The sequence below is a fragment of the Pithys albifrons genome, chromosome Z (genome assembly GCF_047495875.1).
Source record: "Pithys albifrons albifrons isolate INPA30051 chromosome Z, PitAlb_v1, whole genome shotgun sequence".
Taxonomy (NCBI): domain Eukaryota; kingdom Metazoa; phylum Chordata; class Aves; order Passeriformes; family Thamnophilidae; genus Pithys; species Pithys albifrons.
This window is the reverse complement of record NC_092497.1, coordinates 57,418,020-57,437,446: the sequence shown is the minus strand read 5'-3', so window position 1 is coordinate 57,437,446 and position 19,427 is coordinate 57,418,020. Positions and strand designations below refer to the sequence as shown.

The window sequence follows — 19,427 nt, the reverse complement described above, 5'->3', positions numbered from 1 at the left end:
AACAGAGCGATGGCCCAGTTCAAATGTGACATCCTTTCTCTTCATAATCTTTGTGTTTAAATCATTACATCATAACATATTTGATAATGTTGCAGTCCAAGCAGTAACTGGTGAAACAGGTCAAAACAGCAGAGAGAACTTTGTTGCTGTTAAATCTAAAAATTAGACACTTACATTTCTAATACAGTCTTAAGCTGTTCAAGTTTGGCTTTACTTTCTTCAATTTCAGAATCATTGTTTTGCCCAAGTTCTACAAGGAGCTGCCTTGCTATATCAAGCACTTCCTAAAGAAAGGAAACATAGGATTTATTTAAATTAATTTCTGCTTGCAAAATAACACATCAAGAAAATAAGTTCAAACTTGCCTGTAACTGTTTTGGTTTTTTCAGTTTTAGTTTTCCAGATTTATATCCATCACATTTTTCAAAGAGATCAAAAAATCTTAAAGAGAAAGAAAAGTGATTAAAAAATCAGTTAATAAATTAAAATAGTACTTGAACAAGTGCCTCAAAGTAATCTAAAATTAGCACCTTTACACTATTTGAAAATTATGTGAAAACCTGCACTATAGAGGTCAAACCAAGTATTATTAAAATCCTATTTCTCCAGAAATCTTCAATGCATTAGAGAAGTAAGAACACTAAAAATGTTCTCTTACTAAGTTGCTAAGTACTAAAAACCAAAAGAGGATATCCTATATATTTGAATATACAGCTATGACAATTCTTAACCTTCAAGAATGATCCTGAACAGAAATAGGAACCACACATACCCAGGGAGCAGCACTACCCTTCTCCAGCATGTTCTGAATGCAAGAATCCAGTTACAAAATAGTTAATTCCTTTTTTACTGAAACTGCAATTCCAGGTCAATTACAGAAGTTATTTTATGAATGCTAACATAAAGATGGTATCTTACCAGAAATTCAGAGCCATCTCTTTGATGACTTTGACAAAAATAAAGAACAAAAAGGTGCTCCAGTAAGATGACACCTCACACAAGAATAGATGTGATAAAAAGGGAAACACAGAAGTCACAGTCTAATGGAGAACCACAAATATTCTCTGCTGCATTATTTTGAATAAAGACATCTACAGACACAAATGAGTTTTGCTTAAGATCAAACAGGACTCTTAACAAGGGACAGCATATGCTGAAGGAAATCTGCACAAGTAATTTTACAGTGCTGTTAGAAAGAGAGGTGTTAATTAACTGCAGAACCTGTTAGATTTAAAAGAAAACAGAACAAAACCCAATTTGAAATTATGCAATTCCTGTTCAATTCATTGCTTGCGCAGCCCCAAGAACCCTCTGCTCTAAAACATGAGGATTAATCTTAACCAAGATTCTACTCACCTCTGATGTTTTACTTCCATTTTCATTTTTTGCTTTGGTGTTCGGTCCCCATGGCGTATTACAGCTATTACACACCTCAGCTCCATCCTGAAATTCCAAGAAAGTCACATTTCACAATTCTGCATCTTTTATTTAATATGAAACCAAACACAATCAGGACAACTGACAAAGTTGGAGTCATCTGATATAACTACAGAAGTCATGGAAGGGTATGTAAGAACACAAGGTTAACTGAAAATGATGTCAGGTATAAAATATAAATACTGATTTTAGGTAACTACAGAATATCTATTTTAAGTAGCTTTTAAAACGAGGATTTTGAGGATCGTTACATGAGGGAGGATGTTTATTAGCAGCATATTAAGCTGGTGCTGGAACAATGATTAGCAGTGGAAGCTACACTTGCAAATCTGCTGTTCTGTACTCAGCTTGACTAAGGGTGAGAAACTCTGACTGCTGGCAGAGCAATTGTGATTCCTTCCTTGTTTTCAGCACACAAAACAAGCACTCATAGGCCAAAGTGGGCACACCTTTTAAAGAGAAAAAAAGATTCACAGAAAAGTTACAGAGGGAGTTTGCACAATCCAGGAGTAGATGCTGTTTCCTTACATTGTTCCAGAGGTGGTTGGCACAATAGGGATGTCTTCAGCTTCCAAAGGAATTGACCATGGAATCTGAAACTGGGGAGCAAGTTCTCTCATTATGATATTTCTAAAAAACAGGGTTAAAAAGAAAAAAAAAACAAGTAAGTTTAACAAACACCTTATACAACACAGATTATATGTATATAGATATATATATCTGCATTTTTCTTAATGTGTTTTCCGAGTACTGGTAGCCGTAAGTTTCCAGATGCATATTTTTCTGTTAATTGTACAATAAAAACCTACTTAAACAAAAAGCTACTACAGCTGCTCCACAGACGTTTGACCACTGGCCCTGTATGTAATTCCTTTATCAATTCCTTTGACAGGAAGCTCAACAGGAGCCAACAGTGTGACCAGGTGGCCAAGAAGGTCAATGGGATCCTGGCCTGGATCCAAACTAGCGTGGCCAGCAGGCCCAGGGCAGTGACCCTTCCCCTGGACTCTGCCTTGGAGAGGCCACACCATGACTGTTGTGTTCAGTTCTGGGCCCCTCAGTTCAGGAAAGAGATTGAGGGGCTGGAGCGGGGCCAGAGAAGAGAAACGAGGCTGGAGAAGGGATGGAGCACAAGTGCTGTGGGGAGAAGCTGAGGGAGCTGGGGGTGTTTGGGCTGGAGAAGAGGAGGCTCAGAGGTGACCTCAGCACTGTCTAGAACTCCCTGAAGGGAAGTTCTGGCCAGGTGGGGGTTGGTCTCTTCTCCCAGGCACTCAGCAATAGGACAAGGGGGCACGGGCTCAAGCTCTGCCAGGGGAAATTGAAGTTGGAGAGCAGAAAAAACTTCTTTGCAGAGAGAGTGCTCAGGCATTGGAATGGGCTGCCCAGAGAGGGGGTGGATTCCCCATCCCTGCAGGTTTTCAAACTGAGCTTGGCCGTGGCACTGAGTGCCATGATCTGGTAAAGGGACTGGAGTTGAACCAAGGGTTGGACTTGATGATCTCGGAGGTCTTTTCCAACCCAATCCATTCTATGATTCCATGATTCTAATGTACTTCAGTTTTTCAACTCCAGTTCCTAAAGGAGTTGCTTGGATATGAATTAGCCTTATGGATATGAATTTCTCTTAAATATGCAGACAATTGACTCCATTGCCTAAATAAAAGTCCCTGATAATCACCAAGCCATTCTCATCAATAATTAAGTGGCATCTTTTACCAGTAATTTCTCAAAAGCTTCTGTGCTAAACTGGAAATACAGGTACAGTCTCTGGTCGTAACCAGAAAATTACAACACAGTTTCCACTTCATGGAGGTTGGTATGTCTTGATAATATTCTTTTTCACAAGTATTTCATCAAAATACACTGAACTTCAGATTAATATCTACATAAAAAGCAGTAACATGGAAGAAAACAACAGTGCATCTTACAGTAGAATAAACCAAAATTTAATTGTTAAAAAGTGTGAAAAAAAACCCCTGTAACTTAACACTGCAGTGTATTAACCCTAAAGATTAAACCATTAGGAAAAAAATTCTGAGGTAACTTTTCAGAGAGTTCAACAGCCAAAATTTAAATAAAGAGAAATCAAAATGGGTCTGAGAATTGTATCTCTTACTCAAATAGTGACTTAAAGCAACAGGGCTACAGTTGATATCCAAGATTTCAGCTTCCTCAATTTAATAAGACTCCAGACCATCAGATGATGCAGCAAGTCAGGCTGTATCTCCCCAGGGCAATCTACTGTAAAGCCAGTTTAACTGGCCAAAATGGGGTGAGCTTTGAGGACAACACTTGCTTGGCATGGAGTTCTGTACCCAATTCTGTATGACCCCTTGTTATACCTTTTTTTTTCACTTCCAATGGCAGAGAGAAGATGTTATGATAAAAACACCTTGAATTACATCAGTTTGGATTTACCAGTATGATATCCACAAATAAATGAATATACACCAGCTTCAGATGAAGGACAAGGTAGAGTCATTTGGACACACATTAAACAGCAGCAATCATGACCATCCAGTGGTGCTTCACTACCTGGAAAACCCTCAACTACCTTTAGGAACTTAAATTCCAAAACATTTATTCAGTTAGCATTAAGTGTCCACAAAACACTCAGATGTTTTGGATGATTTTAGGAATAAAGAATGTATTTAGTATTTATTTATTAACTTATAATTTTCTTTAATAACTTATTACTTTCTTGTTTGATGTAATTACTCATTTTATGAGATATTTAATTTTAAATAATTGATCTGGGAAGAAGAAACACGTAGTACACAAACTATAATGACATAAAACAGAGTGAATAAGAAAATTTCCTGAAATAAATCAGTAAACTCTTACCCCAGTATCTTAGCACAATCATCATAGTATTTCATGGAGTTTTTCACAAAACTGAATCCATTCACATCACAGACATAGGACTGTCCGTTAGCACGCAGCAAATCAAAGCCACAAACTGTTTGCTGTTTTTAAGAACAAAAGTTAGTAATTAATCACCTTCCTCAGGATAGCTTATTCTAAACAAACTCTGTATTTCTATTTATCTGAAAACATGACAAAAATATGCCACCTTTTTATACTTAGTAACTTCTGTCTGTTCTATATTAGGTTCATTCAGGTCATGCAAACACCCTCCTATTTTAGCTTTCTGTCCCCAAATTGATTTTACCCTTCCTGCATATCCCTAAGCAGTATCAGTATTGAATGTCAAGTTCACGCGTGCACAAACAACATTCAAGATTTTCAGCACAAGCAAGGATGGGTCTAAAAATTCCCCTTTCAGGCAGTGGTTTCCCCCTACACAGAGTTTTTAAGGGTGGCAGGCAAGAAATCACAAAAACATTGAAAACAACACATTTATTGAAATTTGACAGGATAGTTTTGACACAGACATACTATTGACATCATATTAAAAATTATTTCTTAAGCCCTTAAAATCCACTATACTGATAAAGACTCAAACCCTACAGGCTCCAGAATGGCATCACAGCTACACACAGGAAAGGAGAGGGACTGCAAACCTTTCAATAGAACAGGTGAAAGAAGGGTAAAAGACTTAAGTTTTGAACAAAGGAATCTTAAAACTACAAAAATGGAAATTGTTAAACACTTCAAATTGAGGTCTAGTCATATCAATACCAAATTAACATTTAATTTCTACCCACTGTAAATACCAGGTAACAAAAGTTACAAAAACGTTACTGAAACTCTGTTTTGCAAACATAGAAACAATTACCAAAAAGAGTGAAAATATTATGCATAGATGGATAAATACACTACAGAAGACATATTACGCATACAAGAACAGATACACAGCGAAGCACAACAGCAACATTTGAATTCAGAAAACTAATGCAACATAAGCAACTCATCCAGAACATTAACTTTATAAAGGAAGAATTTTTCTAGATTAAAAAAAAAGTGGGAGTTCAACTTTTCTCCTTCTTAGTTCTGCAGCAATTACCACTGCTGGCTCTGTGCTCTAAAACCCTGCAGAAGTGTCATGTAACGAACAATTAATTAACACTAAATGTTTGATCAGATAGGACAGTAATCAGCTTACCTTAAAGGCAAGGCATACTTTCCAAGCGATTAACTTCTCTCTTGCATTCAGGATGACTGGATACCTCACTTCTTTTCCTTCACTGTCTCGTTCTACCTTGCCATCCAGTGCTGGAGACTTCCGGGCCTCAGCATGAGCATAGTCTGGACCCACCGTGTACACCTGGATGGAAAACAGGAGCTTTTGATTCAGTGGGGTTAAATTATGCTACACATGTGAATACATTTTGCTGAATTTGTCCTAAATGTGAGAGTGACACCAAAAGACACTAGTGTTCATCATTGAAAAAGTCACACTAAAGTATCCTGCTCAATGGCATTCTCTGCCTCCATAGAATCCTAGAATGGATTGGGTTGGAAAAGACCTCCAAGAACATCAAGTCCAACCCTTGGCCCAACTCCAGTCCCTTTACCAGATCATGGCACTCAGTGCCACAGACAATCTCAGTTTAAAACCTTCAGGGATGGAGAATCCACCCCCTCTCTGGGCAGCCCATTCCAATGCCTGAGCACTCTCTCTGCAAAGAAGTTTTTTCTGCTCTCCAACTTCAATTTCCCCTGGCAGAGCTTGAGCCCGTGCCCCTTGTCCTATTGCTGAGTGCCTGGGAGAAGAGACCAACCGCCACCTGGCCAGAACTTCCCTTCAGGGAGTTCTACACAGTGCTGAGGTAACCTCTGAGCCTCCTCTTCTCCAGGCTAAACAACCCCAGCTCCCTCAGCCTCTCCCCACAGCACTTGTCCTCCAGTCCCTTCTCCAGCCTTGTTGCTCTTCTCTGGCCCTGCTCCAGCCCCTCAATCTCTTTCCTGAACTGAGGGGCCCAGAACTGAACCCAACACTCAAGGTGTGGCCTCCCCAAGGCAGAGTCCAGGGGAAGGGTCACTGCCCTGGGCCTGCTGGCCATGCTAGTTTTGATCCAGGCCAGGATCTCATTGGCCTTCTTGGCCACCTGGGCACACTGTTGGCTCCTGTTGAGCTTCCTGTCACTCAGTCCCCCCAGGTCCCTTTCTGCCTGGCTGCTCTCCAGCCACTCTGTGCCCAGCCTGGAGCGCTGCATGGGGTTTGTGTGGCCAAAGGGCAGGAGCAGCACTTGGCCTTGTTGAACTTCATCCCATTGGAATCAGCCCATCTCTCCAGTCTATCCAGATCCCTCTGCAGAGCCCTCCTGCCTTCCAGCAGGTCGACACTCCCTCCCAACTTGGTGTCATCAGCAAATTTACTAATGGACAGTATTAAAATTTAATTAAAATTAATCCTTCACATTAAGATATACTCTCATCTTTAAAGCTGCCAAGCTCTTTCATCATTTGATTGTTCTAAATATAAATAAGAGCGTGCAGTTGTCATACCTTCACGTCAGTGCCATCTGTAGGCATAAATTCCTCATAAATATAGGAGCCTGTTTTTCTCACACTGCTTTCAGGAGAATAAACACTGCTTCTGCTGCCAATCTGCAAGACATATTTTTCCATTAAAAAACTCACAGACTACTGCTTGAGAAACTTTAAAACTCCTTAAAATAGCACACTTGTCCTGAGAAAACACTTTCTGTACCAAGCAAAGCAAGGTTTTGATTGTTCTCAAAATACTGGGGTTTTTTAATTTCTAAAAGTGCTCTGACAGTGTATGCATCTTTTACCTCTAAGAACCTGCAGTGGCAAGAAACAAAGGTCTTCATTCAATCTACATGTTCTTCTGAAAATAATTTCTCTGATCTGCCCTTACTGCTACACAAGCAGGACATGAGAGAAACTCTGCAACCCTGTCAGACATTTCCAGCTTTTCAGCTTTAGCATGATACCCTCACCTTTCGAAAGAGCCTCTGGCTTCCACCCCCAGCAGATGTTGGATAATAAATGTAAACATTGTGGTCCTCAGCACTAACTGGCTTTTCTACAAAGGGCTTTTGGAAAATTTCTCCGTTCACTTCCACGTGATCTTCTCCTTCAATCAAGTTGCATTCTGAAGAAACAGTGCAAAGAACAGAGATGTAATAGCGTACTAATGGAGTGACATTTTTAAGAGGTCTGCATTGATTTTGCAGGTTGAAATAAAAATATTGTATTACATTTTTGTTTCTCTGATTTGTTGTTGACTGCACAAAGACCTGGTGACCATGCCTGCTGTACCAGATCTATGCTATGTTAGTTCAGTACAATGTTCCAGAACCTCTACTGATTCCTTCAGTGTCACAAATTGTGTCCTGCAGATGCATAAGCTGCTCAAGGTGGTATATTTTGGAAATGTTTTGAAGACAGAGGGAAGCATTGTTTGTCTTTTTCCTCGATGCTTTTCGCTGAAATATCAGGGAGCTGGCAGGTGGACAAGGCACAGTGTGGTGCCAGATGCCACAGAACCTTCCACAGGATGAGAACTGTCTCACCCTGTGTGATTCATGTGCCCTGCACAGATTGGGTCCTCTGGTATCAGTGATCAGCAACCACTTCAACACTGGTTAACTGCATGCAGCAGCTTTTATTTTACTTTTGCAGCATTAATGTGTCCTTTTCTCCACTTACACAGACATTTTTGTGCAAAATTCTCTCGTCTTGACCTGTCATTGCAATCTCTGTTGATGTAACTTTCACTTTGTTAGAAAAAAATTGTTTTAGGTACATAAAAAGTAATTCTAATTTATATTCAGAGTACATCATCTGCAGATGTGTCTGGACTAGATTTCCTTTACATGGCTGCCTATACTTAGAAGGGAAAGTATTCAATAGCCTGGCTTGTTTCTGTCTCCCACGTAAAATTACTAATTATTGTGGCAAATATAACATCAAGGATGCCGGTTGCTTGGTGACGTGTCAGAATGTCAGTTTGACTAAGGAGGCCCTTTTATTCTACCTGTTCTAGGACACCTCTAAGATGTAGGATGTCAGAACTGTACTTTTCAGATGGACATTTGTGCTGCCCTTGGCTGGGATGGAGATTATTTCTCCACAGAAGCTGGTATGGTGCTGTTTTGAATCCGTGGCCAAAACACAAGCCTTGATGTTTTTGTTAATGCTTACACAGCCTCCAACCCTTTTCCTTTTTCATAGTGCCCCCCACAGCAGTACTTGTGCTGGAGGAGAAATTAACCTCTGCATGAATTAATTGTCTAGCCAGGGAAATTTAGGTCTCCACTATGTTCAGTTCTCCAGTGGGAACAAAGAGGTGCAAATAGTTGATGGGTTACCCATTTTTTTTTTTTACCTTGGGGATTGTTTGGATCACGGTTTAGAACTGCATAGCGAGGAAGTAAAATGCCTTCAGCTTTCAGAATACCATAGACTTCTCTTCTAAAAGAAAAGAACAAACGTTGCACAGTGAGCCAGCAAATTCTGCTAATATTTGCATTTTACAGTTCACAAGTACAGGAGAAAAAGAAACACAATTATTTTTCAAATCGCACGGGGTAAGAGGACACATACAATGCTTGAAAGGTCATAGAATCACAGAATCATAGAACTGATTGGGTTGGAAAAGACCTCCAAGATCATCAAGTCCAACCCTTGGTCCAACTCCAGTCCCTTTACCAGATCATGGCACTCAGTGCCACGGCCAATCTCAGGTTAAAAACCTCCAGGGATGGGGAATCCACCACCTCTCTGGGCAGCCCATTCCAATCCCTGATTACTCTCTCTGCAAAGAATTTTTTTCTGCTCTCCAACTTCAATTTCCCCTGGCAGAGCTTGAGCCCATGCTCCCTTGTCCTATTGCTGAGTGCCTGGAAGAAGAGACCAACCCCCACCTGGCCAGAACTTCCCTTCAGGTAGTTATAGACAGTGATGAGGTCACCTCTGAGCCTCCTCTTCTCCAGCCCAAACACCCCCAGCTCTCTCAGCCTCTCCCCACAGCACTTGTGCTCCAGTCCCTTCACCAGCCTCGTTGCTCTTCTCTGGAGAGACTTAACACAGCTGTACCTTTGCAGTGATCTCTTCAACATCAGTAAAAATGCAATTTGCAATGCTAGTCCTTTCCTCTCCTCTCTGGCAGTGCAGCAACAATTTGCATAGAACAGTCCTCTTGTTAAAGGACATTGTTAACATGAACGATTGGAAAAGTTTATACAGGACAGCAGCTGAAGGCACCCAAAATAGCAAGTCTGCTCACTATTCAGGAGGCTCCAGTGCTTATGTATTCAGAACTCTATTGTTTTATTAATATTTTCCATGCATGACTGCAGCTCCAAAAGAAAATTCACTTCCAATAACCACAGGATCTTTGAGTACCAACAACTTCTGTCAAGTATCCTCTTTATAGGAAAAAGCCACCATTAGTAAGTCACAAGAATTCTATAATTATAGGAGCTTGTATAGTTATGTACATACTATGCTATATATATATTCAGAGTTTAAAATTTCTAGTTTGCTAAGCTTTAGAAAAATGTACCACCAAATTTCTAACTTGGTAAAACCTCAGACATATCAATATAAGAGCAGGAGGATTAAAAAAAACCCCAGCTAAAGACACTTATCCCAGAAAAATATGCCTACATTAATAAAGCATAACATTCACTGTAATTTTATTTATAGTATTGTACAATCATGGAATCACAGGATGGTTTGAACTGGAAGTGATGTAAAATTAAATCATGTATATCCAACCCCTTCACCATGGGCAGGGACAATACACTGGAACTGCTGCTATGCAATAACAACAGAATCTTCCAGTCTCTGGCAAAAACTGCTTTTTGAGGTAATTAGTGCTACTTACCTGTCTTGTATGTGGTACTGCATATTCAAGTCATTGATTATGAATGGATTCCTGAGTTTTGCATAGGCAACTGCTTTGTCCAGTGGAAATCCTGAAATGTTTAATAAGGCAAATAAATGAAAATTACAAGACAATACCAGTAAATAGTTTGGAACTTTTGTATTCAAGCTTTAATACAATTGGAGACTTCAATGCAAGACACACACCTAATATCAACTTAAGACTGTCATGAAACTACAGCCTAATTTCAGTACAGTCACCCAAAAGGAATGGTCCTGTCTTTGATTCCCTCCTCCTCACTCCACATTCCCTCCACTTCCACAAGGCCAGAACTAAAGCTTTTATTGTCTCTGCTTGAAAATATGAGTTTTAACTTCTGGCTCACTGCCCAGCTCCACAAAAAAACCTCCTAGATAACAGCAGGAAAACACAAACCCAGAGACCCAACACTCCCAGTGGGAAGGCAGAATGCCTTCACAGCTATAGGAGCAAGTGTTAGGCCACCATTTCCACTGGCTCCACAATATTTGCCAATGGAAGAACTATCTTAACACCATGTCAGACAGGACACTTCAAGCAATGAAAACAGTATCATTTTAAAATTCAGTTGTAGAATATTAAACAAGAAAAATTAATCACTTGATAGAAAATCCCATTAAAAACAAAGACAAAAAACCTAAAAGGACCCTCAAACAAATAATTTAGATGTCAGAAGTATTTATGGCATTGTCAGAAGTATTTATGGCATTATCAGAAGATTTACCTTTAGAGTGAAAAGAAATGAGACAGTCACATAAAGGCCAGTTTTCTACGGGCTCATTCAAGATAACATCCTCTTCAAATATCACCACAGTTATGTACTTAAACATGGAGAGGCGCTCAAGAATTTCTTTCATTGGTTTGGACTTTGATTTCTTAGCCATCGAACATATCCCCACTGCAATTTGTCTTTCCGGTGGCTGAAAAGGAGGCAGAGGGGGAAGGGACAGTAATTACTTTGTTTTCTCAGGACACAACAGGGTTTAGCAGCACAACACAAGTAGGTATTTTGTGTTAAAATTCATGCGCTACCTTTAATTTAGTACTCAGGGAAATTGCTAACCAAAACAAAAGGCAGCATATCACACTGATCCTTATGAAAAATGACTCAAAAATGAAACTGTTTAATAGCTCTACAATACTTTTTGTGAGTAAAATATCAGAAAAAAACCAGACACAGTCAAAAATGTCTCAAATGTCAAATCTGAACAAAATCATATTTATGGCTTATTCTAAAATTAACTAGCAATTAGTTTTTAACTGTGTGATTTTCCTCAAACCAGTAACAAAAGGCAGCATATCACACTGACCCTTATGAAAGGTAACTCTGTTTAATGAATGTTTAATAGCTCCACAATACTTTTTATAAGTAAGGTATCAGAAAAAACCAGACATGATCAAAATCTAAGTCACAAATATCAAATCTGAACAAAACCATACTTATGGCTTACTCTAAAATTAACCAGCAATTAGTGGTTTAACTATGTGATTTTTCTGCATCTACATAATAGTCTTGAGGCTTCTCACCACTTAATATTACAAGTGAATTATGAAAAGGAAAACCAGCAAACCAGAAAATAATATTCTACATTTCTGAAATATTTAGTGCATAAACAGTTTCACCTTTCTTTGTTATACTCTGTATTTACCTTCATGTTAAACCCTCAATAATTTCATTCCCTCAGGGGTATTTCTGATGGCAACAGCAAACCTACCTCTGTTTAAGCAAACACAAAAACCACAGACCGATCCTTTAACTCAACTTACTGCTTTTTTAAAACACAGCCAACTACCCTCCCTTGCTAAAACTGACTGAATTGAGCTGTCTGAGCTGCTAATTGTGCACTACTACTCTGCATTTCCAAGTTACTTTTAATCAAGTAAGTGGTTCAGCAATACTGTCTTGCATTTTAATTTTTCAGGCATGGTTACAAGCAGTGAAAATTTAATCTGACTGTTCCCTAAAGTGAAATGTTGCAGATTAAAAGAACAAGCAAAGCATGGTGAAAAATATGACACGATGACTCATGCATAATAAAATTAAGAGTTTGTCTTAAACAAATTAAGAATTGGTAAGTGCTAATATGCAATTGAGAACACTCTGTGACGAAAAGAAACTAAGGTCAAATATAAGATTAACTTAACATGCACTTTCTATACACTAAGACAAGGAATAACAAAATAAAACATCAAAAATAATTGTGAAGCTGTTGACAACACACAAAATTCTCAGTCGTTTTTGCTACCAGCTATTCAAATAAATAAAATGAAGGGTTATGCCATAAAGTTGATCCCCAGAATCCAAACCAAGTCTGCAAAGCAGTCACATCAACCTCAGCTGCCCTGAAAATACGTATTAAAATTAAGCACATCTTGATTTTACATAAAGTTTAAGGTACATCTAATTTTCAGGTGTGCTGAATTTCCAGACATTTCTGACAGGTCACTATCTGAATATGAACAATTTCTCAATTTAAAACACCATTTCAATATTAAACTTATGTGTGCTGATGCCTGTGGGGCTTTTGATTTTTTCATTTTTACAGATTTTAGAAGTACTTGTAACGGTAGTAAAATGTAGATTTAGTGTGTTAATATTTCTGACAGATTAAGTGCAATGCCAACCTATGCCACGTATCAGTAGCTCAAATTATTTTAGCGTTTAGACTTCTTTTCAAGGTAGAAGGCTGAAGAATATCAAAAGGCCTGGAGAACAAGATATAAACATGAGACAACACCCTTGGGTCTAAGAACACTGGGAAACCTCCAAGAGCCCTTTGTGTGCTGAGGGAGACAAAAATGAAGAACAGAGAGTTCCACTGACCCCAGACTCAAATCCTGAGGGGGTGTGACCAGGGGAAAGATGGGGCTGTGTAATGGGTCTGATCCATGGCTTCCTCAGTAACTAGGTGTAACTAAGGAAGTGGACATTACAAAGTATTCCACACGTGCTTTCCATGTAAGAGTAGGAGGAGGGGAGATAGGAAGGGGTGGTAGTTTCCCTTCTTCCAGGTGCTGGGAGCAGGAGAAGCCTGGACGGTCTATTCTGTTTCTGTTGGTTTTTCCTGGCCCGGGTCATGGGTGAGATTATTTCATGCTTGTTCTCCTTTTCCTGGAGTCTTTAATTGTATTTGTCTGTTTCATTTGTTGTGGTTTGGGTTTGTTTCCCCCTCATTCCTTGTTAAGCATTCTTCCCTTTTCCCTTTTTTCTATTTTTTCCCAGCCCTGCTAGGTGGAAGACCCATGTGGAATACTTGTAACTTCCTTAGATACAATGGTTGCTGAGGAAGCCATGGGTCAAACCATTACAGGCTGGAATGAGAGATGTGTGACCTGGGGATTGGGTGGACATTATTAAAAAATCATGGAAATCAGTGTTCATGGGGGATGTCATCATGTATTCCTAAAAGCTCTAAGCCCAGACATTAGAGAATGGACCTTTTATCCTATCTGACACTAACTTGGCTGGGAGTCTGTTTTATAGGGTCTCTCATGCTATTTTTTTCCATGAAAAATAATGCTAAAAACACACAGAGCAGCACTGAGGTGCCCCTGCAGTACATACAGAGTCATATTCCTCCTCTTCTTCCTCCCCATGGTCATAGAAGTGCTCATAATCTGTTGATCTGGCTGAATCCAACAATCCTTCTCCATCTTCCCCGCCCACGAAGAACCGAGGAGGGTCATTCTCTGTGGCATTGACAGACATGGTTACAAGATCTACAGAGATCTAGGTGGAAGCTGCAGCCCCTGTGGCAGCTGAGACACTGGGCATGTTTCCCGCTGGCCCAGAACCCCCAAGTCCTGCTCCTGATGCTGTTTGTGCGTTGTTGCTGCTGGGATGGCGTTGTCTGTCAGGCACTGTTTGACTGGGATCATCTGCTCATTATTGGTTGGAGTTGCTGCTTCAAGGAACTCCCAACACGCTGGTGCTTCCCTGAGATGGTGGAACTGTTTAACCTACAAGAAGGACACAAGGAAAAGAAAAGGTACACTTGATAAAGGGACATAAAATAAACCCTCCTAATTAAAAAGAGTGCTTGGACATTTGCACACCTGTGAGTAAAGCACCAGAAATAAAACCGTGCATACTCTACACAGTCCACACTCCTACAGGTACGTTTAGAGCACAGGAATAATTTTAAAATTTTTATCAAACTAATGAAATTTTGAAAATATATGTTCTAGTTCAGCAGGTGGGACCAGTTTATCACTGTGTGGGTGTGACCAAAGCTGCGTATTCTACACCCTCTGTACCATTTCCCAGGAACTGTTAGCAATGGACCATTTGCAGCAGCTGCCCAGGGCACACCAGACCCCTCAGGCTGGGAGCTGGATGTGAAGGACACCTGTGAGATAAGAGCTGTGATAACTCCCCTCCAGGGAGTCCTTGGCACCTCCACACCCACCTGAGGGGTCATGTCTGCTCATGGGCCATCAATGATTCCAAAATCACCCAGTGTGGAACTCCCTGCCCTGGGGGAGGGACTGGGTGGTCCCACCTGGACCTGAGGGTGCACAATCTGGGGGGTTTGAAGACCACAGGGGACCACTGGTTGGATCCAGAGGGGGACCAGAACCTCGACAGGAGGAAACCACCACTCTCAACCAGACTGTGACTGTCATTTGCGCCAACAGGTTCTTCACTTCCTTTTCCTTTGGACTCAGAGGAACCTCGTGGGGCTTAGCGCAGGGGCCAACAAACCCCACTGTGTTTGTGCCCCAGGGTGCTGGGTTACACTGCTGGATTTTGTGGGTTAAAACCAATTTTTCTTTGTGCCATTGCATTTTTTTCAATATTGTTACTAAATTGTAACTCTGACTTACAATCTCTTTTGTGTTGGGTTCACTTGTCCTGCTGGTTTGCCTTTAAACCAGCACAATACACAATATAACTCACAGAAGTAAAAACTGGCAAATGGATTCTTTTCGTAACTTAAGAAGGGTAAGGTGCAGAGTATATTTTATGTGAAAAATAAACCAACAAAAATATTCTGTAATATTTGCAATATTTAACTCATTATTCCCCTCATCAGCTGTTTCTCCTCAAAAGTTTTTGGAACAAATGGCTCCAGCAAACACACAGAAGTGCCAACATAAACTATAAAGCCACAATTAGGACTATTCCTAAACAGAAATCTAGTCTTTCACAGCCTGAGTGAATCTTCTCTGTGAAAGCAGAACGTATGTGACAGCTTGATGTTTGCTTATTTCCAACAAAGCACTGCCTTGTTTCCACACTGAAAAATTAGTAATTAGAGAGATGTACCTGAGCACTGCCCTCTGCCAAAGCACTTCTAACCACTGATCTATCAGTGAAGCCAACACATATTGTACCCTTTTAACCTGTGATGCAGGAAGGATTTTTGATTTTCACATTTTAATAGATTTTAGGAACACAGTAGCTGTAACAAAGTAGATTTTTAGTGGGTTAATATTTTAGCAGCTTGAGTTTAATGTCTTTCTATCGCTATCCCCTGTCCCAGAACAGGGAGCTCAAATTCCTCAGCTGTTTAGTCTGTTGTTCAAGGTACAAGACTGAAGGGTATGAAAAGACATAAACACAGGGCAGAGTGACCCAGAAAAAAGAACACTGGAAGAACTCCAGGAGCCCAAGGAAGAGGAGGACTGATGAAGAAGGGGGTCTCACCAACCCCAGACCCAGTTCCTGGGGAGTGGAACAGGGATGGGACTGGGGCAGGAGGAAGGTGGAGCTGGAAATGTGTAAAGTGGTGATAGGATGGATCATGTCATAAAAGCCATGGAAATCAAAGCTTGGCCACGTGTGTCGATGTATTCCTGGATGAGCCTGGATGCTCATTAAAGCAAGCACCCTTTATCTTATCCCCTATCAAAATTTGGCTCGGAGTCTTTTTTTACAGACTTTTAAGCCATCACCTGCCATGTGAAAATAAAATATTGGCAAAATACCTTGTACACAGAAACAGAGACTCACAGCTCAGGCATCAGGTTAACTATTGCTGTAAGTTGTGCTTTATAACATTAATTATAATCATCACTACTGCTCAGAGAATTAACAAGCTGTTACTTGTTTAGAAGCTCGTCTGATCCAACAGGTTTAGGTTGTTTATTAGTCAGATCCTTGCACAAGTGCCAGTCCAAAATGATGTCTCAGCAGGACTGAATTTGTCTTTAACTATCGACCCAAATGACTTTGGCTGTCCCATGAACTAAGTGAAGCAACAGTAAATTCCCAGTGGTGATGAACCACTCAGATTCCTGGGAAGGAGGGTGGTAAACAAAGGAAAAGTTGTCCAGAAAGAACCTGTCCTAATCCAGAGGTTAAATGTGGATCAATAATACAGATATTTCAGATCCAGAAGCTGAAACTGAGGTCTGAACACAAAGATCCTGGACTGACGGCAGACGATTAAAAAGATTTATTTCCCAAATCTTTTTGCTATGTATCTGCTCTCCTTCCATTCTGCTAACAAAAAATTACCTTCACTTAGGATGCAAAACTGCAGCTGCTTGCCCTTCAGCAATAAGAACAAAATGAAATTTCAAACACCGAATTCATCTGGCTCAGGAATTGGATGCTGAGGTAAATCAATCCTGTTTACAACAGGGTGAAGAAAATAAACTTTCTGAACCCTTTTTCTAGCAAGCTTCAGAAAAACAGACATTACTGTCAGCCACAGAATTTTGTAGAAGTATTAAAATCAAAAAAGATCCCCCCACGAACCCTGGTAAAGGCTGAAAATTAAGTTTAACAGTTCCCTCCCACTATCCAAAATCTGTATGTTGGAAACAAGTTTCTTAATAGCTTTTTAAAACTTGAAGATTTGTCATGAAGAAGGAAGAACAAGAGTGGCAGGATGCAGTGAGGTTATGGCCAAAAAGAGGGCACAGCTTGCAGGTGTCACACATAGGTTTATTAAATCACTCCATGAAGAAAGAAAAAATAAAAAGGCAAGTAAGAAAGAACAAAAGAGATACACTCTAACTCCAAATTACACAATATATATTGTAAAATCCCAGCCATAGCCAAGTTCTAGGGGTTGTATCACAGTGTCTATAAACCTTATTGCAGCTTCTAATTGGATGTTACTTTCTGCACAGATGTTTTCTCTTCTGTGAGAATTTTATCTCTTCAACATTCCTTTCTCATGGGGAGCTTCTCCCAAAACCTTCTTATCTCATTTTGGTTTTGCTGCCTTGCTGTTTTTTCTCACAGAACTAATTAAGCCCTCAGTGTACACATCTCTGTACCAAAAAGCACCTGCTACAAGGACCAGCCTGTAACCTCAAAACTTTTCCTAACTCAGAAAACCTTTTCTTATCCTCACAAACTTGAAGCAGATAAGCTGGAGGTCTTGAAAAGGGCTTTTTAAGCTTTCCTGCTGCTACGTCCCCCTGAAGTGCACATTGTGAGAGTAGCTGAAGTTGTGAGGTTTGTGTGCAAGTATGTATGTATGGCCAAACTTCGCAAACGAAGATTTGGGAAGGGCTCTCCCCAGGTGGGGGTGTGTCCTTCAAGCCTGCGCAGTGGATTTTAGGTGAGGCTCAGCGTGCGCAGAACTGGCCTCACCATTTCAGTCCTGAGGTTCATCTGCCACGGCCAAGCAAGCTTGGACAGTGCCAGTGAAGTCCTCAGGACTGTCTACAGCACCTGGTACTAACCGGGGCTGACCCTGCTGAGCATCCGAGATCTGACGGGATGGGATGGCAGGGAGGCATTTAAGTGCCCGGTACAGTCTCCACTGAGACTCGAACTCACGACCTTGTGATCAGAGTCCGGAGTGCTCACCATTACACCACGGGACCGCCCTTGTGTGCAAGTAATAACTAGTTCTTTCATAGGGATCTGTGGTGCTCTTTGAGTCTCCCCACCTCAAAAGGAAGGGAGAAACCACGCAAATAGATTGAAGGGAAAGCACAACATATTTGTCTAAAAATGACAACATATAACCTGACAAGAGGGGCAGTCCCGTGGTGTACAGGAGAGCACTCTGGACTCTGAATCCCTGAGTACAAGTCTCAGTGGGACCATCCCCTGGCAGTTCAAGCCTCCCTGCCATCCCATCCCGTCAGATCTGGGATGCTCAGCAGGGTCAGCCCCGGTCAGTACTGGGGGCTGTGACAGTCCCGAGGACTTCCCTGTCACTGTCCAAGCTCGCTCGGCCGTGGCAGATGGACCTTGGGACTGAAACGGTGGGGCCAGTTCTGCGCACGCTGAGCCTCACCTAAAACATGCACTGTGCGGGCTGGAAGGGCACGTGGGGAGAGCCCTGCCCAAATCTGTGTTCCCAAAGTCTGACCATACCTATTTTCACAAACTGTACGTAGATATATAGTAGTTAAGAACAGTTATCCTTCTTATATCCCTTTTCTAATTAAAGTTCCTCTTCTTAAATGTAATAAAGAGTGACATGATTACTGTGGAGGAATCCTCTCCTCTGCTTTTTGGTAAACATTTTGGTTTTTCCCCTCAAACCAAGACATAAGGGAACATTCCTCCATTTCCACCATAATATTCTAAAGGAATTCCACAAGTAGATTCTGAAAGAATAAGTCAAACACAGTCCTTGCTAAGTGTTAACAGATTTCCCCACAGTTTCTCTGTCCCTGTTGCAAGTGTTTCAGCAGCTCAGGAATCCAGCCCTGCTGTTTCCCACATTTACTCAGACCATAAAGATTATCATTCCAGGAACTGTCAGCAGCAAATCAGCTCAGCACAGCAGTATGGTCTGAACAACCATGAAAAAGGGGCTCAAAGTTTAACAGCTGTGCTTTGAATACTAATAAAAATATATATACAACTCCTGTACAAACAGAAGCACTTCACAAGGTTTTCTTCTGTGTCTCTACAACTATCAGAAGAAAAAACATAAACTGCCTCTACTGCACACCACTGGAAACCATGGAACAAAACTTGAATAAAAGTGCTTCTCATCTGTTATATCGAGAAAAAACCCAGTCCATCATGCATTAAATAGCTATAAAAAATTCCTAAATCACCAACCACTCAGGAAAACAACTTTTCAAAATGCCATTATATCGTAAGAACTACAAAACAGTCTCATTTACATTGTGGAATTTAACGAACAGGTAACAGTACAAGAATCACAGAATCACAGAATGGATTGGGTTGGAAGTGACCTCCGAGATCATCAAGTCCAACCCTTGGCCCAACTCCAGTCCCTTTACCAGATCATGGCACTCA

General features: G+C 40.7%; 1 protein-coding gene across 1 annotated transcript in view; it reads right to left on the bottom strand.

The window, feature by feature from the left end:
- Window positions 1-19,427, bottom strand: part of PPIP5K2 (diphosphoinositol pentakisphosphate kinase 2) — a 54,389-nt gene that overhangs the window by 31,162 nt on the left and 3,800 nt on the right. The window contains exons 2-13 of the mRNA XM_071581224.1: window positions 13,806-14,200; window positions 10,965-11,160; window positions 10,202-10,292; window positions 8,699-8,784; window positions 7,308-7,462; window positions 6,850-6,951; window positions 5,504-5,665; window positions 4,282-4,403; window positions 1,966-2,067; window positions 1,357-1,443; window positions 366-441; window positions 175-284 (exon numbers count right to left, since the gene is read on the bottom strand). Coding sequence (XP_071437325.1) covers window positions 175-284; window positions 366-441; window positions 1,357-1,443; window positions 1,966-2,067; window positions 4,282-4,403; window positions 5,504-5,665; window positions 6,850-6,951; window positions 7,308-7,462; window positions 8,699-8,784; window positions 10,202-10,292; window positions 10,965-11,160; window positions 13,806-13,949 — 1,433 coding nt within the window. The 5' untranslated portion in view covers window positions 13,950-14,200. The remainder of the gene's footprint in view (window positions 1-174; window positions 285-365; window positions 442-1,356; window positions 1,444-1,965; window positions 2,068-4,281; window positions 4,404-5,503; window positions 5,666-6,849; window positions 6,952-7,307; window positions 7,463-8,698; window positions 8,785-10,201; window positions 10,293-10,964; window positions 11,161-13,805; window positions 14,201-19,427) is intronic.